General features: G+C 38.9%; 1 protein-coding gene and 1 long non-coding RNA gene across 4 annotated transcripts in view; both read left to right on the top strand.

Moving 5' to 3' along the window:
• si:dkeyp-14d3.1 (transmembrane protein 132C) overlaps nucleotides 1-14,093 on the top strand; it is a 170,423-nt gene extending 156,330 nt beyond the window's left edge. For 2 of the 3 annotated variants that reach the window (XM_010895713.3, XM_020052674.2), the window contains 3 exons: nucleotides 9,128-9,401; nucleotides 10,811-11,002; nucleotides 12,089-14,090. In XM_010895713.3, coding sequence (XP_010894015.1) covers nucleotides 9,128-9,401; nucleotides 10,811-11,002; nucleotides 12,089-13,285 — 1,663 coding nt within the window. In that variant the 3' untranslated portion in view covers nucleotides 13,286-14,090. Of the gene's footprint in view, nucleotides 1-9,127; nucleotides 9,402-10,810; nucleotides 11,003-12,088 lie in introns of all 3 variants that reach the window. The other variant, XM_020052672.2, reaches the window with a different exon arrangement.
• Nucleotides 14,094-15,487: 1,394 nt separating this feature from the next.
• LOC117595421 lies at nucleotides 15,488-27,487 on the top strand. Its single transcript, XR_004576680.1, has 2 exons — nucleotides 15,488-16,164; nucleotides 27,289-27,487. It is a non-coding gene; the product is annotated as an uncharacterized LOC117595421 (long non-coding RNA).
• The last annotated feature ends 396 nt before the right edge of the window (nucleotides 27,488-27,883 follow it).

Here is a 27,883-nt window from a genome sequence, read left to right as displayed (position 1 = left end):
CTTTTCTATAGAGAGAAATGTAAAAGTTTGACTGAGGCGGTTTGATTAAGAAACAATAATGGATTAATTTTGTGCCAATTAATTGAACATTGCCTAATTAGCAAACGTGATTAAGGTGGCAGAGGAAATGGCAATTAGCCTGCTGTTATTATTTGCCAAATATATTCATTCAAGCTACCTAATGTCACCTATGAAAATACATCAGGACAGTAGAAACCGAAAGGTTTCTGGACAAGCTGCTGCATGCACATGTCCCTCGATTCCAGTCTTCAACCCTCACTTGGCTTAGTTGGCAGTACATGCCAATGTAAATGTAAATGCTGTGGAAATGATTATGCTAAATAGAACATTTCTATCTCATTTAACTCTCTCAAAGTGTGAAAGGGCCTCTTTGTGTCACACATCCTGTTATCAAAAGGTTGATGTAAGAGGAGATTGAATTTTTATTTTCCATCTCCCAAATTATGTAATGGATATGAAAGTATATGACAGCTAATTTTGTTGGTCTGTCCTGGATCTGCTTGGGGATGCGGGGCTTTGAAAGCTGCAGCACCTTTCTGTTCCTATGGTTTGGCATCAATTGATACACCCGAAACCTGTAATGGCTACCAATGTATTCTCCTGGTCATACAGCCAAGTCAGAGATAGATAAGTAGACAATGTCTAGTGAAAATACCTACTAATACTACTATGACAAAGGGGATTGTTAAGCCACAATATGTACAAATATGTACCAAAAAGTTTCCCAATGACTTTTTTCCAGAGAGTGTAATTGTGTAACCATTATACAACTAGGAGTTAAACTAGGAATTATTTGTATGAACAAGCAGGTGGTTGTTTAAACATATCTACCAAGCTAACCAGCTGATGGTAATACATGTTATATCACTACACTTCACGCCCACATCCCAAACACCAACTGTTGAATCCAGCTTAAACTGTGTATGCAGACAATGTTAGTTAAAAGGTAAAAAGAAATAGTCAGAGAGTTTATACTGCTTCCAGGTCAAGGTTCTGGCCAAAATGCTGTGCACGCATGGTGTGCCTCATGGTGTAACTCAGGGCAGTAATAATAGAATAGAAAATTGTATTTCCACATTATGCAACTGTTATTTAAATTAAATAGTTTTCACAACAATTGATGTAGTCTAAATAAGCTCCAAGGCTTCAAACCCAATCCAAGCCAAGCAGATTTCTGTCTAAACAATTTTAATATACACTGAAAAAAATTATAAATGCAACACTTTTGTTTTTGCCTCCATTTATCATGAGCTGAAATCAAATATCTAAGACTTTCTTACACAAAAGGCCTATTTCTCTCAAATATTGTTCACAAATCTGTCTAAATCTGTGTTAGTGAGCACTTCTCCTTTGCCGAGATAATCCATCCACCGCACAGGTGTGGCATATCAAGATGCTGATTAGACAGCATGATTATTGCATAGGTGTGCCTTAGGCTGGCCACAATAAAAGGCCACTCTAAAATGTCCTGTTCCATCACAGAGCACAATGCCACAGATGTCGCAAGTTTTAAGGGAGCATGCAATTGGCCATTCATCCACGACCATCACCTCATGTTGCATGATAATGCACGGCCCCATGTTGGAAGGATCTGTACACAATTCCAGGAAGCTGAAAACATGTCACCCATTGAGCATGTTTTGGATGTTCTGGATCGTCGTATACAACAGTGTGTTCCAGGTCCTGCCAATATCCAGCAACTTCGCACAGCTATTGAAGAGGAGTGGACCAACATTCCACAGGCCACAATCAACAATCTGATCAACTCTATGCCAAGGAGTTGTGTTGGACTGCGTGAGGCAAATGGAGGTCACTATCACAGATTTGTGAACAATATTTGAGAGAAATAGGCCTTTTGTGTATATAGAGAAAGTCTTAGATCTTTGAGTTCAGCTCATGATAAATGGGGGCCAAAACAAAGTGTTGCTTTTATAATTGTGTTCAGTGTAAATGACCAACGTGTAGAGGCCATGAATTTGATTTACTGAATCTGTTAATAATTCAGGTTTTGCTTATAATTGTCCTTTTTCTCATTTACACAGTGTGAATTAGACGTGTTTTTATGCATATCCTATGCATAAAAGAGAGTGGGGTCATAGCCAGTTAATCAGCCATTATCTACTGAGGGGCCTGGAGCAATTAGGGTTAACGGTCTTGCTCAAGGTCAGAACAACCAATTCAATTTACTTTGTTGGCCCTGGGATTGTCCCAAGGATTTTACTTACAGTAAGCTATACTACCTGCTTTTTGTAATATGTGTAGAGGCAGTGGTTACAAAGCGCTAGTCTCTGATAGATTTTTACCACAACCATCACACATCTCAACAGACTCAATAGACAGTCTGCAGGTAGCCATTACTGGACTGGACACCAGACAATTTCCACCAATGAACAGTACTACAGTGGTTCAAATTATCTCATTTATTCAATCTGAAAGTCTGTAGTGTTCAATGCTAAACAATCTTTTTTTTGTTGCAATTTACATATATATTCACATTTAAAGGAACAATAGGATTTATAAATTGTAGTTTATCAAATCATTAGTCCCACTGAACTATGTACAGCATATATTTAGGACATTGTCACCTTAAATTATTAAAATTAAGATATTATTTCCATCTTTCAACACTCCTTGTTTTGACAATGAGTTGATAATAATTTTTTGTAGTACATAGGAACCCTTACACTCTTATTTGCCTGTACAACATTATGTCATCATCTCAATTTAGAATGTCATAAACCTGATGTCTACATCATACTTTTTTCAATGTTTTATTTAAAAGGGGGATACTTCAAAAAGGGATACATTTTCAATCCAATGAACATTTGTGGTTTCAATTTGCCTAACTGCGAATTGAACTTCTTTCCTTAAGTTGGGTGTAACTTAGAGACTTGTGTGTAACTTAGAGACTAAGACTTCTTTTATGTTTGGATGCTATGGATCACCAGGTCTCTCCACTTTGATAATGTATTCTCAAGGTTATAAGGAGGAATTTATTTCTGCTACTGGGAGCAGACATAACATTGGCCTTAAGATTGAAGTGCTATTTGATTTTTTTTTTAAGATACAGAAAGTGCTGTGTATGATGGGGTTATGATGATATACTGTTTTCTCTATATTGACAGAAGCCAAGAGTACTGCACCCACAGAAAAGGAATGATAGTCCTTGTGATTCATACCAAGCTCTTTGGGAGAGCCAATCCCTCAATTGCATTCATGTTGGCTAATACACTTGGCCAGGCAAGACTATTCCACTTTTGGCCCTAAAAACCATTGTATGTTTAGGGTCATTTTCCTACTGTAAGGTGAAGTGCCATCTAATGGGTTTTAAAGCCTTTGGTAGGATCTGTGCAAATATGATGATTCTTTACAGAATTTAACTTACTGCTGCTGTCAGTAGTAATCATCAATGAAGACAAGTGAGCTAGTTCCAGTGGTAGCCATATATGACCAAAAGATAACATCCCTCCTCTTTATTTCACAGATTTGTTGGTATGCCAGTTAGTTTTTATTTCCCCTTACTTTCCTCTTGCTATCATTCATGTTAACATTTGTCTTATCTGTCTACAATATAATTTTTCTGAACCTTTGTCTTATCTGTCTACAATAATATTTTTCTGAACTGTTTATGCAGCTTGCAGTCCAGCCTGTGTAGTTAGTCTGATGAAGTATTTTGCGAATGTTAGTGGCTAACATCCCCGCCCGACCCCTTATAGATTGTTCCCAATCTGTCAGACAGTTCTAGTTTGTATTCTTTTTATGATTGGGTATTCTTTGTTCATCACTGTTGAGGTCTTCCTTGGAATACCAGATAATTTGCCATTGCAGAGCTAACCTGAGCTTTCTTTCTTCTTTGTCAAACAGTTTATTTTGGCCTGCCTGATGGTTTGGCTGTGTATCTGATCTATACATTCTTAATTATCTCCCTCATGACGGCCAGTTTAAATACCATTGATACTTCTTTGGTCATCATGCTGTTATACACTCGCAAAGGATACCAATTCAAATGCAAAGTCTAGCAACAAGACTAGACACTGACAGCTCTCTTGCATACCTTAATGACGCAAACAAACACACCTGCCTAATAAGTCTTCACAATCTGTATCTCTGTGTATCTAAGACATACTGTATGGAACAAATACCTAGTCATGCATTTTACTAGATTATGCAGTGTTTCTATTAACAATGATTAGACTGAGATCGTCTGGAATACATGTTCTGGTGAAAAAGTAACTTCCAGTAATATATATGTTAATAGATATATGTTATCATTTTCTAAATATCTTTATTTTAATGTCATATAACACTATTATATAAGACAATCTTTTTAATTACACGTTAAATGACTGAATTATTTATTAAATATAAATAGCCCACACTTTAAATGAGGCCACAAAAACTTACTAACTTACTATAATAACAGGTTAATAATGACCTGTATAAGACCTCTAATATAGGAAATGAATGCTTTGTTATGTGCAGTTATTCTACAACTTCTAGGGAAAGCCTAGGAAACATTCTGGTCTTCACGGTTTTATATACATACTGCACGTCATTAAAGGGGCAGAGCTGTGGGCGACATACTCAGGTTGATTAAATCAGAGCAGCTTACAAAGATTGAGGACGTAATTCATGCTTAATCAATTAGAATACTATGCCTGTATACAGAATAAATAAATGGGTAGAATGTGATCAAGATATATTCTTCCCTAAAAGTCAGACAAAAGATCCACAGCCATATCATCCCACCTATGTAGAAATGCCTGGTGCTCAAATTCATGGCTTGTATCGGGCCGCTAAGAGTCAAGTGGAGACGAATGGATTTGATTCAGTCGGCTAAGTCAATCGTCCTGCTCAGCCCTTTCCGACTAGCTAACTAGTTGATGTTGGCCAGTTGGCACAACAGATGCAAAGCAATAGTTAAAACATGTAAAAACAAAGTGATGTTCATTCCGACGGGCGATCGAGGAGTAATTAACTTGTAGTATGGTCGACATCTGGATGCAACCATCTGGATGTCACTTCTGAACACCTTCCTTAAGAAAGTACCTAGATATTGTTGCTGTAGCTGATATTATATTTTTCTTTTATGTATATAATTAAATCTCAGCGTGACAGCTAAATCACATTTACTACTGCATAATGTATACATTTGTGTAAAAACAGAAACAAAGACTACTTACATAAAAACCGAATGATCCTTTGGCAGTTTCAAACTATGAAGTTTCTAGATACGGGCATTAACTAGCTGGGGAGCAGCATGGTCTCAGTGGATGAGAGGGCTCATTACATTATGTAGTCCTCTTGATTATCTTCCCCATACCCTCATTTGTGCATTGACACATGGCTTCACAATTTGCCCAAGTGGAGTGGAAACCTTTAAGGATGTAGGGGCTAATTTGACAATCCAGTGGCCCCTTCTAGTGAGTCTCCAACAATGCTGCATTAAAGGGCAAAATGGAATGAAGAGAAACCACATTAAAATGTTCAGCATGCTCAATTTCACACAAAAACAATAGATAGGTGTGCCTGACTTTAACAGAAAGACAGAATACCCCCTAAAACCTTTATGGGAGTTTTTCATTGTGTAAAACCACAATAGGGATTTGTTCATAATTCTATTGATTCTTTTTTTTTAAATATATTGTTAGACTAGAAGTCTCAAATGGATGGTTTGAGCAAATTTGTAGTAACCTCAGACACACTCAAATATATTTAATAACTAAAAGAATGTATTGATCTAAGTCTTTTATGAAAGACTAACTTTATAATTGTCCCTTAATACTAAATCCTGAGAATAATCACATGCCATCAATGTGGGAATGAAAACATCAATACTTAAGGTACTTTATTAGTCCCTTTGTGTAGCAGCTTCGTCAGGCAGCATGATTTGGAAGCCTTCTGGGTTAAGCAAGTTTGTGGTAATAGATTCAAATGCATCTTGGTGGCGGTTGGTCGATAAGATGGAGTATTTCAACCCTTGAATGCCCGTCCGTGTTTTCCAGATGAAAGATCACATTGTTATGTTGCCCTTAACACATATGTTGGTGTGTGTCTAATGAGAAGGCCTAGGTTTCTTAAGTTATATTAGGCCATGTTATTTTCTTCTGGCTGATAATCAAGGCTTAGCTGGGCAAAACCGTACATCCTCGTTGATTTTCTCCATGGAGGAATAAAAAAAATATATAATTGTGATCAATGCAACCTCAAGTGCACTTACTATGGGTTATTGTCTCATATATTGAAGACAGCTCAGAGCTGCGTGAGCTAGTCCCCAGTCCACTCCGTCACTTGAAGACTGCTCAGAGCAGTTTGCCCATAAACTTCTTTCCTGATCTAAGTAAAATTTGAAAGATAACTGCTTTCTTTGGTGCATTGAAGTGGTGGCTGACCAAATTCGGCATCCAAAAGGGGGAGGTTTCTATACTGGCATCTCTGATCAATCTCATGTTTCTCAATCCTCATGATTTAACATGAGGTGTCTTTTTCAATTTTGCCTGGGTGCGTTTCTGACATCTTGTTAAATGTGTTCTTTGGTATGGCTTCCTCTTGATGCTCTGGAACTAACCTTTCTCTGTCTTTTGTCTTTCTCACTTTGTCTGTCTTGCTAAATGTGGAAATAATGGGCTCAAGCCCTTAATAGTTCCAACAGCATATCATATCCATTCAAATAAACAATTGTATTTTATAGACACCACACAATTCAAATAATAAAAGACTATGGTACAACAGTGGGAACATATACAAAAATCCAGAAAATCACATTGTATGATTTTTAAATAATTAATTTGCATGACATAAGTATTTGATCACCTACCAAACAGTAAGAATTCCGGCTCTTACAGACCTGTTAGTTTTTCTTTTAGAAGCCCTCCTGTTCCCCACTCATTACCTGTATTAACTGCACCTGTTTCAACTCGTTACCTGTATAAAAGACACCTGTCCACACACTCAATCAAACAGACTCCAACCTCTCCACAATGGCCAAAACCAGAGAGCTGTGTAAGGACATCAGGGATAGAATTGTAGACCTACACAAGGCTGGGATGGGCAACAACTGTTGGCGCAATTTTTAGAAAATGGAAGAGGTTCAAGATGCCCCCTCGGTCTGGGGCTCCATGCAAAATCTCACTTCGTGGAGCATCAATGATCATGAGGAAGGTGAGGGATCTGATCATGAGAAAAGGTCATGTGATCTAATGACAAAAATAGAGCTTTTTGGTCTAAACTCCACTCGCCGTGTTTGGAGGAAGAAGAAGGATGAGTACAACCTCAAGAACACCATCCCAACCATGAAGCATGGCGGTGGAAACATCATTCTTTGGGGATGCTTTTCTGCAAAGGGGACAGGACGACTGCATCGTATTGAGGGGAGGATGGATGGGGCCATGTATCGCGAGATCTTGGCCAACAACCTCCTTCCCTCAGTAAGAGTACTGAAGATCACGGGGTCTTCCAGCATGACAACGACCCGGAACACACAGCCAGGGCAACTAAGGAGTGGCTCCTTAAGAAGCATCTTAAGGTCCTGGAGTGGCCTAGCCAATAGAAAATCTTTGGAGGGAGCTGAAAGTCCATATTGCATCTACATGCTTTGTAAGTGGGAAAACCTGCAAAATCGGCAGTGTATCAAATACTTGTTCTCCCCACTGTATTTCATACAAATATTTAAAACAAAAAGGGCACAGATTTCGATGATTCAACAAATCAAAACATTAACATAAATGAAACTTGCCTATTATTTATTCAAGTTACATTTCTTAATCAAAATGGATTGATCAACCGTATCAAAAGCATTTTACAGGTAAAGTCATACAATTAGATTTTTCATCCAGTGCGTTGGCAGTATAATTTGCAACCAATGTATTAGCAGTTATAATACTGTGCCCAGGTCTAAAACCAGTTTGATAGTTCAGAATTGGGTTTTGAGCAAAAACAAAAAGGAATGCAACTGTGTATTTACCAAAGACTACAGAATTGTTGCTAGGCAGGACAATTTAGTAGTAGGGTAATAGTTTGCCAAGTCACGAGTTTCACCACAATTCTTCAACACTGCAGCAACGTTTTTTCCTTACACATTACTTTTGGAATAACTCCAGATATTAATGTTAGTTAAAAATAAACAACAGACTTGGATCACATTTGTTAACCCCTGTTGTTTTTGCTGGGACATTATGCCTGGTGCAAGCATGGAGCAAATATGGCCTGTATGGCCTGGACTCAAACACTGGTCTGAAGTGAATTTGGAAGTCAGAAATATTGCTTAGTTAACTTAAATAACTTAACTGAAGAATTCATGCATATTTTTTTTACCAGACTGCCATGAAAGCTTGTTGTCATTCTCCAAAATGATCTTGTCAGTTATATAACGTAATAAACAGATTGTGAATATGGTGAGGGGATTGCAACAGAGACGTGGGACATGCATATTATCTGCAGGCTACTGCTGGATTTCTTAACACACTACTAAAGGGAGCTTACATAGAGCTTAGAGCTAAATTGACCTTGGTTGCAATAAAAAAAATAATAAACTGTGCAGACCAACTGATCCAACTCTGTTACTGTGTCAAGCCAGCATTATAATAGACAACAGATACACGCTTTATCGTTTTTTTTATGGAAAACTACTACTCCCTACATGCTGAAAAGTGAGTTTGATTGAAGTGAGCTCCAAGGTATTGTTTTACATGTGCTCAAACTCTGGAAACTGACCATGGTGAAGGTAGAGGGTAAATCTAAACTAAATCTGATGTAAAGTACAAAACATATGATTAGTGGCTTGAATAAATTACGACAAATGTGCTTTGGTTTTAACATTGTCATCAGACGTGACTCCTTACTGGCTTTTTTTAAGCCTGACATTACTATACACGACTGTATTGTCAGTCCGTGACAGAAAAAATTTGACAGTTAGAATAGCACACTTTATGCATGCGCTAACTATGCCTCTCCAAAATAACTTGTACCATAATCATTAAATAGGTAATATTGGAGGATCAGTAGGTGTTTTTTAGAGATGTTAATTTCAACTTTAAGTCTTCATTTAAACGTGTCCAGTGCATTGTAGGATTTCATATTATATGACTAGGTTTGTTTGTAATGGCAGGTCTGCACGGGACAGTGATGATGAGGATGATGAAGACCGGAGAGGGAGGAGCTGCACCTTACAGTACCAGAATGCCATGGTCCGAGTGTTGACACATTTTGTGGCCGAATCTGCTGACTCACGTGGTCAGCTGACCTACATGCTAGGCAGTGATTGGCAGGTGGACATCACTGGGCTGGTGTGGGACTTCCTGAAGGTGGAGGACCCTCAGATAGCACAGCTACAGGATGGACGCATACTAGCAGGATTAGACATGGGGATGACTACCATCCAGGTATATCTGTGCATGTATGACCAAGTTTCTGTACCACCACAGAGCAAACATCAACAGAGCCAGCAAGTTAGAATAGTAAGGAGAGGGGGAACTGAAAAAGTAACAGTAAAACATCCCTGTCTGTTTCCAAAATAAGCCTAAAAATATAATACTGGCATAGTTTGTGATTTTGTCCACAAAGCAGTCATATGAGCACTGTATGTAATAAATTGTATCTCTATATTGTTTGAGTGAAACTCCTATTTAATGTTTGCACCACTGTTTACTGATTAAGTAACTAAAGGGTGTCTTTTGGGAAAATGTAAACTATACCTTTAAGTCAGTCAAAACATTGCCATTTGCAATTGTGGAGTGAAGATAACATCTACATCTGAGTTTTATTCACACTTTCCTTATCCCCGTGTGTGCAATCAACCAGGCAGGTCAATTTCACTGGTCCAATGTCACTAGTTCTAAGGTGCAGTGACACTAAATGGGGCCTCACCCTGGTGCGGAAAGGAAGCAATTGATCTCTCACCAGCAGAGCCCCTTCATTTGTCAGACTCCGCTGGCTAACTGGATAGATAGCAGACAGGTAATGATCTGTATGAGAGTGATCCGCAGCCTGACAGCGTGGACTCATCCATCTGGCTGCGGGTGCCCTCACCTCCAAACTCATCCATAGCCAGCCTGACTCCTGCGTACCAATTGGCTGGGCGCAGAGGAAAAAAAAACACCCAACAGTGGAAAACAACACCAGTCAAGACCGGCCAAAACTGTGAATACCTGTCTGTCTGAGAGCTGGAAAGGGGTCTCAGTGAATGAGTATTCAGGGAAAGCTCTCATTTGTTTTCTAAATGAGTTAATGAAAACCGATTTGCTCCAATTAGATTACCAGGGAAGGTAATTTTACAGCAGACATTACCTATTGATTGTTGCTTGTGTATGCAGGTGATTATCTCTCCAGATTAATACATGACACCTGATTGGGAGATGTGGAAGGGCTTGTCAAGGTCTCCTGAAGTACTGACAAATAACTAAATCTTTACAATCATCAATTTAAATGGAAGCCAGTTATGTTGTATAATGTTGACATCAAGGTCAGAGCTTAGAATTACTGCGGGATTTACAGAGCATCCTAAAATAATTGAATTACATCAGACTCCCCATTTAGATAATGTAAACCGTGTACGTACACTCAGCCGCGAGCGGATGGATCTCACATGAGGTGTAATACACATCTGTCAATACAGTGTATTTAATGCAATGTTTTGAAAGATTGACTCACCTTACATCCCCTCTATATAGTTCAGGCTGGATGATGTTACAGGAAATTCTTTTTCGAGAATTTTTTATCTCTTATGTATATTTATGTCTCTCCCATAACCTGGATCCCAATGGACTCAACTCAACTCTGTGTGCCTGGTCAGGTGCTGTCCCCCCTTTCTGACTCCATCCTGGCGGAGAAGACGGTCACTGTAGTGGATGACAAAGTGACCATCACAGAACTGGGGGTGCAGCTGGTCACCGGCCTGGCTCTGTCCCTGAAACTCAGCCCAGGAAGCAACCGTGCTATCCTCGCCACGGCAACTACCCAGGAAGTGCTACAGAGCCCAAAACAGGTCGGTTCAACATCCTGTACGTATCCTCTTGGGAAACTACTGTACTACTGGATTAGCCGGCTGTTTTAAGTGAGAGAGGGTAGCGGGGGAGTTTACATCTTATTTGAAGTCTACAGTGTGTGTGTAAATACATGCGTGAGATAGATGAGCCTACTGTCAGAGCACGTAAAAGCAACATGCTTCGCTGAGGTAACATATTGTCATTTTGGCTGGCTGAGCTGAGCGATCGTCTGACACCTCTCTTCCTTCATCCCTCTCTTTCTCGGGATCTCTTGGATCCAATCTGTCAGTTTCTCCAGTATCATTTTCCTATATTTCTGGTCCTCTCTCAAGTAAGGGATGGAGGCTAGTTTTATCATCCCAAACTCTGTAGGGAAGATGTCCATGCAGAGATAAGCGGCCAGTAATTCCCCTTGAGGATCTGTAATTGGAGAGCAAAGGCTGCCCCCTAAGGGGATCTCCATCATTGTTCCCAGGGATTTGTCCTGTTGCCAATTTTATTGAGCAAATTGCAGATTCACGGCTAGAAAGGGTCTTAAGATTCTTGCATGTGGCAAATCCCAATTTGCATGAACTGTCTTTAATGTCTCTTTGCTATCTTCCGATCTGTGTGCTGAGCACAGCAGCTGAATGGGTCTTAATGCGCTTCTCATTTTCTGCCTCGCCATTTCCACTACTGTAGTGTATATGGCATTTAATGGATTACAGTGCTGTAGGCCTACATCTTTAAAAGTAGTATCAAAAATAGTTTCCTTTTTACATTCTGACCCTTTGTATTTTTGAAGTACTTAGTTTTCTGGCAAAATGTAGCTTTGGACATGGTTTAATGTTTCCTTTTGCCATTTCAAAATTATGCTGTAGGGTGCTGTATAAGATTAGCTTGACTAATGAAATAACAGCAAAAGCAAATTGCTGAAATAGGCTTTGTTTCATATTCTAGAACTAATGGATAAATGGATTTGGAAGTAATATTATTTAAGTATTCATCTGTACTTTGTTTGTTGTTACTTTTAGAAGATAACTTTTATTTCCTTTGCTCATTAGAAACATCCATGTTTGTGTTTGGTTCATTGTGTGTGTACCCAGGAGGCTCTGATCAGTGCGTGGCTGCAGTTCAGCGATGGCTCCATGGCTCCTCTGGACCTGTATAACCCAGAGCACTTTATCCTGACGGCCACATCCCTGGATGAGGAGGTGGTGACTGTCCAGCAGGCCCCCTCCTGGAAGTGGCCTGTGATCGTGATTGAGGCTGAGGGCCAAGGCCTTCTGGTACGGGTGGAGATGACCGTCTGTGAGCTCTGTCAGAAGTTCAAGCGGCGCAGCGTGCTGGCTGCGGGAAACTGCAACGTCAGGGTGAAGTTTGGCCAGAGCGACAGCGGCACCTCCAGAGGCAGTGACTATGGGGCGGAGGCCGAGGAGCTTGAAAACAGGGCCGTCGACCACAGGCAGCAGTCCCCCTCTCAGGACAGAACTGGTCTGGACACACACTACTATGGTAGCTCCATCGCTGACATGGAGGATTCCGTCATGAGGAGGTTCACCACCACCACCAAGAGCGCCATCATCAGGAGGCCCAATGGAAACAAGCTTTCGGACGACGGGTTCCAGAACATGCCAGACTTTTCCGACTTCCCCGCCCAGGTTGACCTCCCTCGCAGTCGCAACATAGAGGATGATTTGATCCAGACGGCCCGGGGACTCACTGACCTGGAGATTGGCATGTACGCCCTGCTGGGGGTCTTCTGCCTTGCCATCCTGGTCTTTCTGATCAACTGCATTTCCTACACCCTCAAGTACCGCCACAAGGAGCTATCCGTTGAGGGTCAGGAGAGCTTGAACCATGCCCATGACTGGGTGTGGCTGGGGAATGAGGCGGAGCTGCTGGAGAGTCAGGTCAGCTTGTCTCCCCAGCAGGACGAGCTCACCTCCATGGTGGACTGCACCGCAGGGCTGGAAGAGGGCAGCCACCTGCTCAACGGGTGCTTGGCCCAGAAGAATGTGCAGGGCCAGGTGCACCGCGGAGCAAATGCAGGGGGGTGCACAGGCACAGCCACAGCCAAGGACAGCAAAGGAGATTCGCCGACCACAAAGAGGAAGCGGGTGAAGTTCACCACGTTCACCACCATTCCACCAGATGACGGCTGTCCCAGTGTTAGCACGTTGAGCGTGGGTCATAGCCAGAACATTAAGTGGGTGTGCCAAGATGTAGAGCTTGGCGACTCCAAGGAGCTCCAGAACTACATGGAGAGGTTAAATGACAGTGCTTTAAAAGAGGTGGTGTAGTCTGTGTGCTCACTGCACTTATAGCGAACTCACCCTTATGCCTTTCACAGTGAAGTGGGCCTGGACAGCACCTATTGCTACAGTCAGAGGCTGTAAACTAGAAGCAAAATTTTTGTGAATCACATGGAACTGCCAAAGTGGGAATGAACTTGAGGGCAAAAGTAGTAATGGTACCATAAAGGACCAATGGAAAATTATTAACTTGAAAAGAAATATGTCAACAAATGAGGATGTCTGTTTATTTTTTGATAATTTCTCTATGCTGTTTATCTCTTCCTACCTTTTTATTATTATTTCATTGTGATTATTTTTTTAGGTAGACTTAAACCATGACTTGCTCTGCATTACTGACAAAATTATTAAATGTACGCTGATGATGATGATGATGATGATGTAGATTTAAGAATGTAATATGAATGAACATTCAAGATGTATATAAAGTACTCCTAGAAAGTTGTTGGAAGTTTTGTAGCATATTTTATATTAATTTCCTACTCCACATCCTGTCTTTTTTGGGGTGGATAAATGTCTGACCTCCCAGGATAAACCAGAATTAGCTGACAGAACATCCTGCATGTGGTTTGACATAATGGCACAAAGTTTAGCTTCATGCTCATCTTTACCAGAAGACATGGCTATGTACTGTATATACTAAACACTCCTCCTACAAGCCACTGTATTGTTGCTGTATATTGTATTTTCATATCTATCATTTAAAGAATATCCAAAAATGTTGTGTGTGTCCGCTTTAATCCACCAACCACATTGAATTATATTACACATGCCAAGATGAATTTCTATTTGCTGCCCACTATTTTCGGGGACTGAATAAAGATTAGCGCTTTTCCAGGTTGTCTTAATAAGCTACACAGTATAAATCCTGGTTGTATATTAATATTGTGTGTGAGATGTATTTAGCTATAATAATGAACAGTAATTAAATAATTTTACAAATGATACATTTCCATGAAATATATTTCTATTCAATCATTTGGCAACTGGAAGTAATTTGCTCCTGTTCTGTTCCAAGAATTTTGCCAATCATACTTCAATTACTGTAAACTCAACTGCATATTAGGCCAAACCATTAAACTTGGTAACTGAAGAGCTAGTTTTGGATAAAGGATGAAGCTGTTAACACTTATTTCACCAGAAAATAGTGTTTCCCCACAGTAACATGATGCTTACTGTATTAATGTGTGATTACAGTGAATAATGAATGATTAGACTACATATTAATGTGACAGTTCCTCTCAACTCAGTAAATTAAATTAGTGGAAGCTTATAAAAAAGCCATATACGGTCTAATTAACCCATCTCAGAGCTTGAGGAAACACTCAGTGAGGACAAAATTTACTTTTCTCTTGAATAGGGGAATTTCTTATTATCAACTGTAATAAATTGGGAATGTGTTTTATTTTGGGTGGGGAAAGAGGATTGAAGATTTTATTTTATTGGAGTTACTTCAAATTTAACTTAACCTGTCACATCAACTTGACATCAATAATCAACCTTGGTAGTATGGACAGCATGGAAATCAACAATAAACAGCTGAGCAAACACAAAAGTAAACAATTGAGTTAGCACATTACACCAGCATAATTTCTACACCTTAAAGGAAAGGTTCCCTATTTTTTAATTTAGGGCCTTTTTACAGATTATCTAGAATTTGTTTTCATAAATTATTTATGTTTTGAGTTTTTTTAGATATTTCCTGCAGTCTCTCTCTACACTAAAATGGAACTGAACGGGGCAACCAAATAGCATTTGAAAATATATGATACATTTGGTTTTTCAAAATGGGAAGGCCACAAAAATGTAGCTAGAATGAGCATTGTATTGTATGTTACACGTGAAACCAATTTTGGTTTTTTTAAACAATGCACTACCTCACACCATCTGTAAACCTCCGCACTCGAGCTAACAGCCACATTGTTGACCTCATTGGAGTTTACTAACTCAACAAGGACAATTTACGGACATTTATCAAAATGTTTCTAAAATGTGCAGTCCCTTTATTGTGTTAATAAAATAAAATCTACCTAATTGTTTAAAATACAGGCCGTCATTCTGGAATATTATCAGTCAGGGAAAATAACTGACATGCCCATTCCCAACATTATCAAAATAGTGCCAGTGCTCCATATAGTAATCATTTCAGTACCTCCCCATACTATTCCTGCAGAACGGGACTTACGACAGAATTATCCAAACAGCTATTACATGCCGACTTACAGAATTTGTTTTTGTCTGTTTGGTCCCTCCGGCCTCTGCCTCTTTTTCCAGTTTCTTTGGGGACGTGGAAGGTATTCCATAATTGTCCGGTTGATAAGAGCTAGCTTGAATGTCAATGCCATCTGTTGCACACGCTGGAGCCGATTCAGCCTCATCTACAAACACATCAAGGTTCTCGACTGGCATTAGGGCTGTCAAAGTTAACGCGTTAATGCGTACGATTAATTTAAAATACTTAACACCGTTAATTTTCTTTTCGCCGTTAACGCAACATTTTTTTTTTTACCTCGGCGCCATTCAGTAAGAAATTGACTTTAGTGGGAGTTGACAGGATCGTGCTACTATCACACATTTATTGTTTAACATTAACTTTATTGGCGGTTGACTTGACCTGTGCGCTTCACAGGCATTTTTTTCCAATATATAATTGGAAAGTTTGCATTCATGTCGTGAATTGTGTTTACTCGGCACTAGTTTAACAACAACAGCCTAAAAATGCGTTAGTATGCTACACATGAGTTTGTTCAATGGATGTGAGGAAATGGGAATATCCCCAGTCTCACTACAAAAACACTTCAAACAGGAATGCTAGCCATCCCCAGCTCTGCTTCATGAATCCACCTACTAACAATGCTTGTAGCATGGTAAGTTGTCAATTATTTAATGTTTTTGCTAATCTGAGCTAGGCATTAATGTCCACCAAAGCATATTCTCATAGTGAAATTAGCAAACAACTGTATTCTGCATGAATTCCAGATGTACCCAGATTTAATGTTTGTATATAACAACTCTAGCCACCATGACTACCTTATGCCATTGCCTGTTAAAGTAGCCTACCTTATGCATTTGGTTGAATTTGGGAAAAATGTATTAGAGATACTTTATGAAGTATTTGGTTGTGGCTAACATCTTTCAGATGTTTACAGGCATTCACCTGAACCCCATTCTAACCACATTTCAGACTAAACATCAAAGGACAATACCTTGACCAGCTTAGGTGTGATTCAGTGGGTTAAATGCCTGCACACCATGTAGCTGTCCAGATAAGAGGGGCTGATTATGTGTTTTATACAGTAGCCTAATGTAGCAGATATTGTCCATGGTGCGTTAATCAAGAAAAACATATGCGATTCTATTTACATGGGCTACATTTAGTTGCAGACAGTTATTGTGGTAAGTTATGGACTGACATTGTATGTATATTAAACTATATTAAGGTAATTGACATCTTGCATTTATTTAATTTCAAGTCAAGCACTGTCCATAGTTTGCAATAAAACAAATGATGTCTACCATAATGCACTGCTTTTTGAACAGAAAAGTGTGTATTAAGGGCAACATTTGAACACTCTAAAATTGCGATTAATCACATAATCTTCTGTAGTTAATTGCGATTAATTGCAATTTTAGAGTGTGTTCAAATCGCAATTAATTATTTTAATCATTTGAGAGCACTAGTAGCAATAAATCCCACTCCTAACATGAACTACAGTTTTGTAAACAAAGCCGGTTTCTGGATAATTCCTCTTCGCAGACAGATTTGCATCAGTTTATCACCAGCTAATAGAACTAGTTGGCATTTTTGTTAGAGCTAGTAGTTAATACTAGCTAATGTGAGCTACAGTTGTATAAACTAAGATGGTTCCAGATACAGCCTCCTTACAGACAGATTAATCAGCACAGCAGCTGTTTATGCATTTTCTAGAAAGAATAAACAGCGATAACGATTGAAACAATGCTCGTTTTAGCTCGAATTGTTTTCAGAGAACATACGGGGACCTATATCAATATACCATGGCCTTCCCGTTTTGGAAAACCAAATATATAATATATTTTAAAACACTATATTGGTTGCACCGTTCACTTCCATTGTAGCCCGAGAGAGGCTTCCTTTAAATCAAAAAACCTGTAATAATTCCAGAAAAATGTCTCTACAGTCAAGGATTATGCTAGATAATCTGAAAAAAGGCCCCATCGTCAAAAATATCAAACCTTTCCTTTAACATAAATCTATTCTTGATAAAGATTTTAAGGACATGTCCACTCAAACTCTTTCTACTCAAATTAAAACATCAAATAGGTTTTCATAATGTAATGTTTATTTTGGAAATTATAGAGCTCTATAAGCCAACTGACAATTCAAAACAGTGTCATCCCACAATATGTATGAAGATAACATGCATTATTACAGATATGCTTTATTGTCTTATGGTTACAGATTACAGGTTGGAATTTGATCAAATAATGGTATGTTAGTGTGTCCTTAAATTAATATTAAATTGCATTTAGATTAATGGGCTTTCAAGTGGCGTAAATGCAATGCCCTCTAAATGGTTCTCTCACATAAAAAATTCTATAAACCCCCCCCCCCCACATTTTATACATGTTCTGACTTACTGCAGTTTTTTACAGTTCCTCTCAAAAGTGTTTTACATTTTATTGTGGTACAACCACTGGCGTGACGTGATGATGCCAGGCCCGGGTGAAAGATGTTCTTACGACCCCCATCTTGACTAGTTTCTAAGGCATGTGGGAAACTGAGACCAAGTGGAAGAAATTCTGTGGTCTAAAATAGAGCTTTAAGCACTATGTTTGGTGCAAGCCTAACACTGCACATCATCCCGAGTACACTATCCCTACTGTGAAGCTTCTTAGTAGCAGGGACTTGGAGACTGATCATGATTAAGGGGAAGGAAGAGCAGAGCAAAATACAGAGACATCCTTGAGGAAAACTTGATCCAGAGCACATACTGTAGGACCACAGACTGGGATGAAGAATCAGCTTTCAGCACTTTAACGGCCCAAAGCACAAAGACAGTGCTGGAGTCTGTGAATATCCTGGAGTGGCCCGCTCAAAGCCCAGTCCCCCATCCCATTGAGAATTTATGGAAGGGTCGAAATTAGCTGTGCACCAAATGCCCCATCCAACTTGACGGAGCATTAACAATTATAAACACAACAATGGGAAAACATAATTGTGTCCAAATGTCTAAAGCTGATAGAAACTAATTCAAATGGACACATGGATGTAATCGCTGCAAAAGGTGCCTCTACCAAATATTGACAAAGAGGGGTGAACACTGAAAAAATACCTCAAGAAAATTGCAAGAACGGTTGACCAACACAACATCTCAGTTATTATGTGCACGTGTAACTATTTTAGAAAACGCAGTTATGTTCAGTATGTACATTTCATCTTAATTACATTCAGTATGAATACATCCCAGTGCTACTGGTCTTCGCGATAACATTTCAACATATAAGAAGTGCTATTTACTGTTGGAACCTGGCTGCTAGGGGCTGTTATGAAAGTATTCATAATAAAATAGTAGCTGTTTGCTAGGGCGTTGTGGTTGGGGATGGTGGGCAGGCGTTTTTTGTGAGTTTGATTCCAGCGTGAAGATATTTGTTTTTGGGGAATGGTGCTGTTTAGACAGACGTTTTTGTGTCTTTGTAACCTTAACCTACAACCGAACCCTAATGCCAGTACTGTGATGCCTAAACTTAAACATGAATTAACTGTAGCCCTGAATATTATTCACAACAAGATGTTTTTCCTTTTGGAATTGACTACTTTAAAGACTAACATATTTGTGAAACTTTAAGGTGCAACGTCATTATGAATGTAATTGCACTGATTTATGTTCATACTGAACATAATCATGGTTTGTTCCTTGCGAAAGTAATCGCTGAGAGGTGTGGTTGGTTCTGACCCACCCTCAAACCTATAGCGCTGGAACGTGCATTAAGATTTCCCACCGTCTCTAGTTTGTTCAAATAGAGTCCTTTAAGTCTTCATTTAAATTCTCTGGTGAAGAGCCTGTGGTCAACATTTAATGTGCTTGGGCCTCCATGTTCAGTGGTTATAGAAAAGAATCACCCCCTTTTAAAATAGTCACATTTTGTTGCTTTGCAGCTGTTATGGAAAAGAGAACTTTGTCTCTGTGTCCCTTACTCCGAGTGTCGATACATGGAATTACCATCACACAGCCTGAAATGAAAACGGACAAAACAATTTTTGTTTTTTTCAGCTGTATTTTCAACTTATAACATCCAAGTGAAAGATATAATACCAACTTGTCAAAAAAAAAAAAAAAATTTAAAACAGAATCACTGAGTTGGGTGGCAAGGCATTGTCAAAAGATCTCTGGGATAAAGTTGCGGACAGGCACAAGTCAGGAGATGGACACAAAAAAAGTTCAAAGGCTTTATCAGTGCCTAGAAGCACAGTGTAGTCTATTATTAAGAAGTGGAAGGTATTTGGTACAACACAGACCCTCCCTGGGTCAGGACGTCGCTCCAAACTGGATGAAAGAGCCGGGAGGAAACTGGTCAGAGAGGCTACCAAGAGGCCTACAGCAACTCTGAAGCAGTTGCAGGAATTCATGACAAAGAGTGGTCATTGTGTGCATGTGACAACAATATCACAAATTCTCCACAAATGTGGCTTGTCTGGGAGGGTTGCAAGAAAAAAAAACGACTGAGCTTTGCCAAAACGCACCTTGAAGTTTCTAAGGCCGCGTGGAAAAAGGTGTTATGAGACTAAAATTGAATTATTTGGCCTCAATGCCAAACGATATGTCTGGCGAAAATCCAATACAGATCACCATCCAAATAACACCATTCCTACAGTAAAGCATGGAGGTGGTAATATCATGTTATGGGGTTGTTTCTCTGCAGCAGGGACTGGAGCTCTTGTCAGGATAGAAGGACAAATGGATGGGGCAAAATACTTTCAAATTCTTGAGGAAAATCTGCTGTTCTCTGCCAGAAAGTTGTCAATGGGAAGAAAATGTACCTTCCAACATGACAGCAAAACTGACTTGAAGACAGCAGTCCACAAACCATCACCATCAAATTTAACTGAACTTGAGCAGTTCTACAAAGAAGAGTGGTCAAACGTCTAGATGTGCAAAGTTAGTTGAGACATATCCCAACAGACTAAAGGCTGTAATTAAAGCAAAATGTAGTTCAACAAAATACTGACAAAAGGGGGTGATCCTTTTTCCAACTCAGTGATTGTTTATTTATTTATTTTTTTTTAAATCTGACATGTTGGTGTTATATCTTTCACTTGGATGTTATAAACTGCACTGAGTATATACAGCTGAATGACACAAAAACGGTGTCTGTCTTCATTTCAGGCTGCAAAGCAACAAAATGTGATTATTTTAAAGGGGGGTGATTCTTTTCTATACCCACTGTACATGTAAAATCCCAACCAGGGTTAATCATTGGCTCCAACCTTCATGCTGTCTCCCAATTCACTGTATCCCCTCTAATGAATTAACTGTTTTGCATTTTCACACTAATGAAGTCTTTCAAAGATGTACAAATGCTGTCATTACTTTTTGCATGTTTTTGCGTGATCTGAGTGTGAGACTGTTGGAACATCCTCATCTTCAAAGCGGCTGGAATGGTGTAATATTTATCCCTGAACTGAATTCCTGTCTTTTATCTCAAATCTACGGTGACAGATTTCTTGTTTTTTCACAGCCCTTTGAGTGGGCAAATTAATGCCACAACAACAAACTGCAGAGACCCAAAGGGATACAAATACATGAACAGTGATGCAGGAGGGCTGCAGTAGTACAATCAAGTTCAAGGGACTTTTTTGTCCATAAATTCATTGCCAAAACATGGTGTACTGTTTGAGAAGATAGGTAATGGTTTAAATTCACCATTTGTCATGTCTTCAAGGCCTGCTGAATAGTTCTCTCCTGAAAGCCTGTTTACTGATATGGGTAATCTTCATTCCTTTATTAATTTAGCTCAAGTAGTGTCTACATGATTCCCTGCTGCTCCTGCTATTCCTCTATTGATCTTATTCTCTGTGGTGAATGAAAAGACCAGATTAAATATCAATCTCTACCTCTCTCCCTTCCTCCCGCTCTATCTTTCCCTCTTATCTGGTTCTCTCCTCCTTTGTCTTGGTTTCTACCTTGTCCCGATGAATGATTCGTTCCTTTTCCTCCACTCTTTTGTCTTCCCATGTGATTTGGCCAATACCGTGGCTCTATCAGAGGAGTGGAGGGGGATTGATGTTGGGGCTGGGTGCTGGCTGGGACTGAGCACTGTGCTCAGCCTGCGGACTGTGAAGGACGTGGAGAGCCAGTCGGGCCTAGGAGGAATTCAACTGTCAGCCACAATGGCATGATTGATGGAGGGGCCTCTAATTAACACACCACTGTGACTCTTTCTTCACCCAGTGGTGGCTTTGGCCTTGTCACGTAGAGACAAAGCAGCAGCACATGCTATTACATCCACCCATTTCTCCCCCTTGAGTCTCTGTGTACTGAGACATGTATACATACCTTCATGACATTGGAGAGATAATGAATGTACTTAGAGCTTTGCATTGAGGAATGTGATGCTTGCTCAGTTGTCCAGGCAAAAAGACCTAGACCTCCCGCAGGACTGTACTTGGATGTACCCAATTCAATGAATCATGTGAGTCTCTCAATAAATTATTAGCTGTTCTGTTTTCCATGTGGTAGTGCTGCTCAGAGCCTCTGTTTACTCTAGTTGAGTTCACTGATTCAATTATTTATTGTATATTGTTGAAATATTTTCATATGCTTTGTTGTCGAGCATTAGTGTTGTAAAAAACAGTAACACACCCATATTCAGCTTCCCCCAACACACACACACACACACACACACACACACACACACAACTTGAGGTAGAGGAGCAGCTGTCAAGGTCAGCTTTTGTTGATTTAGGAAGGGAACAGTGCCTGGCTGACTGCCTTTCCCATAGCAACTTGAATAAATCGTATGAACCACCAGTCATTTAAAAAAATCACAGTGCAAATTGATCAATCAGCTGGCTTTGTAAGATACACATTTTTATCAAGGCTGTGCTGGTCTAAGGTAGGTTAACATGAGGTAAGACACCCCCTCTCCCTAATTTCAAAAAACACAGTCTCCCCAAAAAGTTTTTAAAATTTGTTTAGCTGCCACTAAACCTGAGAAACAAAATATAATCTTTGTTTTATTTTCAAGCAATTCTATCAAATCGATATTGCGGATAAATTGTTTTGGTATTTAGAAATGGTGTAACTTATTTTCCATACAATGCAAGTCAAAAGTTCATGCTGATGTAAAATAGCTATTTTGAATTCACAAATCACCATTGCCCACACACATGTATGTAGCAAAGTCATCAGTTTTATTTTTAGCTATTTTCTTTACTCCAAATGCGATTATATTCAACCTAGCTACAATGTCTGTTCTACCAAGGTGGTATGTCATACCAACATTACCCACACATACTTAGTTCTATGGTGGATTACAAACCTTTGTTGAAAATAGGGATGTTTCTCACCTAAAATTAACTATGGTTTGTATTAAAGAATTTTATAAAATGTATTTTATTGACAGATTCAACGAGCATATCTGATCTTAAATCCTGTTTCCATTTAAAAAAATCTGATGAATCTTTCCAAAATTGTCCAAAACGTCTGACCCCTTCTTTATATCTTAGACAAAAAGGAAGATTAAATAAATGTATTCACATTAAATTCTATACTTCTACACCCTATGTTACACAAATATTGTAAAACATGAAACGTTACCTTCTGCTGGTTATAAACCATTTGTTACAAATGCAGCTGTTGTAGCACTTATCGTAACATGAAATGCCTGGACATTTTACAAGCTGGAAACCTAAGGCCTATTGTTAAACATCAAACATCTCACTACTGTTATTACAACTATCAGTTGTCTTGGAATATAACAAGCTTGAACCCTTCTAAAGCATCGAACACTGTAAAACTGGGCAAAAGATGGCCTGCATGATCATTTTGACAGCGGCTGGTGCTGAAATAGATCTCAGTCATGACAGCAACATTTACTCTCATAAACACTTCCTCTTTAGTGATTTAGCCTACAAAATAAAAGTGCAAGAATGATTTTTGCAACAATGCTTTATTTGGAGTTGAATTGAGTTTTTACTTTGAAAGGTTCTGAAGTGCATTCAATTGTGGCTTGCTTGACAATACTCTTTGCAAACAGCGACAACTTCAGTAAATAAGACACACTGGCTTTGCATTCACAAAACTAGGTAGGATGAATGCATAGTTCTCTTTCCATTCATCTTTGATTGTTCTATTTTCGCTGTCAACTTTCCTCTTTAGACTCTTTTATAGTGCCATTTTGTGTATACAGCTAGCTTAAATGTTTAGTTGGTCCGATGCCAAACTTACTTGCCGACCCCTGCTGTAATTTAATTGTGGGAGTGTTGTCAACCCACACACCCACACCATATTACATTAACCGGTCATGCAAATGTCATAACGGAGGTTCCGCCCTAACATACATAATACAGGGAGTTACACCCCTAGCATAAATCACACAGGAAGTCCCACTCACCAAACCAGAAGTCCCGCCCACCGAAAGAGAAGTCACCTGTCAAATAACATGTTGAGAACACCCAGTCATAAATCACCAAAGTGACAGAAGCCACCCTAGATAAACTACTAATCTCATCCCTTTATGGTTGATAATTTGTTCCTAGCTATAATGTAGATGCTAGCTAGCCTACTTTCCCAAGCCAAAAAAATAAATACTTAGGTGTATTGTTTTAGAACCACATAAGTCGTAATTTTAGTACTCAAAAAAATTATAAAATAGTATTTAAGTATACTTAAATGTGTTCAAATGGACACACTTATTTCACACTTTAGTTTATTTGTAATATATGGTTGTAAACAGCATTTTAGCACACCTAAAACATATTCCTAATATATTCCTAATATGATTTTATAATTAGGAATATTAGAAGTGTATTAAAATGCAATTTCCAAACATGTATAGTTTGACCTGAACACATTTAATAAAGGATGGCATAGACCTTTTAGTATCAAAAATTAGACATTGATCTTATTGAGGGGGCTTATTCCCCTATATTACCTTATTTGGCTACTGCCTTGTACATACGACCACTGCAAAGATGTGATGGCAATTTCATTGATCAGAACTCTTTGAGGAAGAACAGAGACAAAATTCTCTTGGCATAATTAACAGTTTATTTGCAAATAGAGAGACGCGTCAAACGCTTTCAAAATAATCATCCGAGGAGTCTCTAACTTAATACATGACTATCATCAGTACTTATAGTGGAAAAAGGGGTGTGGTAAGTTGCTGCCCAGCTGTCCTAACTCAACAGAACACATTCCCTTTGTTTTATTACTACCTAGGTTTCACACAAGGGGCAGGCTATCCTCCCCCAGATGGGTAACCTCTTCACCCCCCTAAGAGGTCTTGCATCATCTGGACAAACAATAGATAGACTCTGATGGGTTGTACAGATATGCAGATTTACAAGTAACCCTATAATCTGCTGATACCAGTCAATATTGACCCTAAACACCAGATCCCCCTCTCCTACATTCCTTTTCTTATCCAAACATGGGGACTCAGTACCTTTTAACAAGTAACTTATTTATACATGTATAGGACCAAGTATACATAAGTTCAAAAATGTCCACAACACGTGATAAAAAGTTGTTTACCAATGCCCTCTTGTGTACAATAGCTTCATTAAATTATTTTACAGTTGGAGCTACAAGGAACTGCAGACATCATCATTCATAAACACAATCCCTGCTGCCTGAGCCAAGTAGCTGCGCCTTGTAAACAAAGTCTCCCGCCTGACCTGTGCACCTCAGCGAGCTGACAAATGACAACATTCTCCTCCACTCCCCTCCCACCTCAACCCCAGAACCCTACCCTGATCCACTCCAGAAAATAAAGTGATGACTCAAAAACCCAAAGGCAAAGGAAGACTGGCTGGCAAAAAGCCTCCAGCGACAAGATGAAAGGTGCACCCAACCATGTCATATAGATACATAGTGAGGCTGGTGGGAAAATGTGTCAGGGCAGCGTATCAGCACTGCTCCAAAAACGGGTGTGACATCTTTCTGCCTGTTTGAAAACAACTCAAGGTCTTCGAGCCAGAGATATAAAGCGTGTTTATTTGCTGGTAGTTTAAATGTTTTTTGAGTTATTTAGCAAATCGCCTATCTGGTCAACAGAATGTGGCACACATTAATGCTAGTTCTGTCTGTGAATGTTATGTGCATGTATAATAATTAGTCCCGAGATAGGAAGTGTAAGACGGAACAGCGTTATATCCCGCTGGACCTATAATTGTGTCACCAGTTTGCTGGAGATCAGGTCCTTACGACTATGTTATTTTGTACACAGTAATTGCACTGTACTACACAATAGTTTAATTTATAGTGCAGTGTATTGCAGTCTGACTGCAATATTTGTTTTGTAAGGGGTGTGGCTGAAATTTAAGAAAAGTCTGTGACTATTACGATTAGTCATATTTGGTAAACCTCCCCATTTTGGGCTGGATGTGTAATATTTTGATATGTGCTTAATCTAGATGCATATAGAGAATATGCATTATGAGTCAGGAAAATTCTTCAATGCATCATTGAATACTTTATAATACCCACATAACAAAAATCCCATAAATAACATCTGCCATAGCTTAAATTTAATATAATCTGCCATAGCAATTACATATGAACAGAAATGAGCTGATATTATTGAACAAAACTAAAAATGAAAACCCTGATTATGGCAATTGCTTGTACAGTGAGGGAAAAAAGTATTTGATCCCCTGCTGATTTTGTACATTTGCCCACTGACAAATAAATTATTAGTCTATAATTTTAATGGTAGGTTTATTTGAACAGTGAGAGACAGAATAACAACAAAAAAATCCAGAAAAACACATGTAAAAAATGTTATAAATCGATTTTGCAATCAGAAAGATTGCTGGCTCCCAGGTGTCTTTTATACAGGTAGGAGCTGAGATTAGGAGCTCACTCTTAAAGGGAGTGCTCCTAATCTCAGCTTGTTACCTGTATAAAAATACCTGTCCACAGAAGCAGTCAATCAATCAGATTCCAAACTCTCCACCATGGCCAAGACCAAAGAGCTGTCCTACACAAGGCTGGAATGGGCTACAAGACCATCGCCAAGCAGCTTGGTGAGAATGGAGACTTAATTGCCAATAGCCCATGGCACTTAACGCTGGTACCCAATGGTACAGTACCTAGGTGCTAATTACCTCTCACTGAATGCATGACATCAATGGATGAATGTGTGATACTCCCAGATGAATGATAGTCTTGGTGGAATTTGAATGAACGTACAAAGAAAATAGAAGATTTCCATGACCATTCAACAATTTAATTAGATTATTATTGAAACATAATACAAACAATATATGTTACTTGACAATACAACATATCACACCTTACTGTTTTCCAATAGGAGATTCAGCATTCTTGTGTAGGCTAATTCAAAAAATTTAATTCTCAAATGTAAATCTAAATAATTATTCAGGAAACTAAATACCAGACATTCTTTACTAATCACAAATTCAACAAACTTATTACACCGTTACTGTTTTTTTTAGGAGACAAGACAAAATCGCTCACACTTCCTAAAATCCTATCATTTGAAATGTCTCTGCTTATTTTACTGAAGAATAAGATTCTACAAATGTATTAGGCAAAATTATTATTCACAAAACAAAATACCAACGATCACCAATTATCAATTCAGCAGACATATTTCATGTTACTGTTTCTGATCAATAAAATCTACAAATTACTTTTCTACATTTTCATGTAGGCTATTCCAAATCATTCTGAAATTGTGTACTTGTTGTTTGCATTCTTTTTCAGTTGTTATACTACTACGTCTTCCTCTGGAACCTCATTGCTGTTATCCCTACATTTCAGTTGTTATACTACTACGTCTTCCTCTGGAACCTCATTGCTGTTATCCCTACATTTCAGTTGCACATGCCACCTTGCACCTTCAATTTCATACATCCCACTTACATTTCTTACACTTGCAACTTCTGGTTAGATGCTAACTGCATTTTTTTTTACTGTACTTGAAACTTGTTCAATGTCAATAAAGTCACATCTAATCTAATGGCGTCAGTCAATGAATGGGCAATAACCCCCTGATCAACCTAGACACACCTATGCATGTGATTGAAGTGTAATGATGAAGAATGATGATGATGCATTTAATCTGAACTCTGTGATAAAGTCAGACACAACTCAGACATAATTTATTTTCTATAGGTATAAGATTCCCCGGGGGGCAACTAACCCCATGGGGTCATCTTATCACAATAGCTGGAACAAAGGCCCCTTTCTTAAAAATATATATTTGATAAAAAATAATCAGTCAACTGACAAAATAATCGATCAACTGTAGCCATTTATTTTACTTTATAATCCATTAACCTAAGCATAGCCATATTTGACATAAAAAATAAATAATACTAAACTTATTTTTTGTGTCAGTAAATAGATTGATCTT

This window comes from Esox lucius, chromosome 13 (assembly GCF_011004845.1).
Source record: "Esox lucius isolate fEsoLuc1 chromosome 13, fEsoLuc1.pri, whole genome shotgun sequence".
Taxonomy (NCBI): domain Eukaryota; kingdom Metazoa; phylum Chordata; class Actinopteri; order Esociformes; family Esocidae; genus Esox; species Esox lucius.
This window is presented reverse-complemented; position numbering and strand designations above follow the sequence as displayed.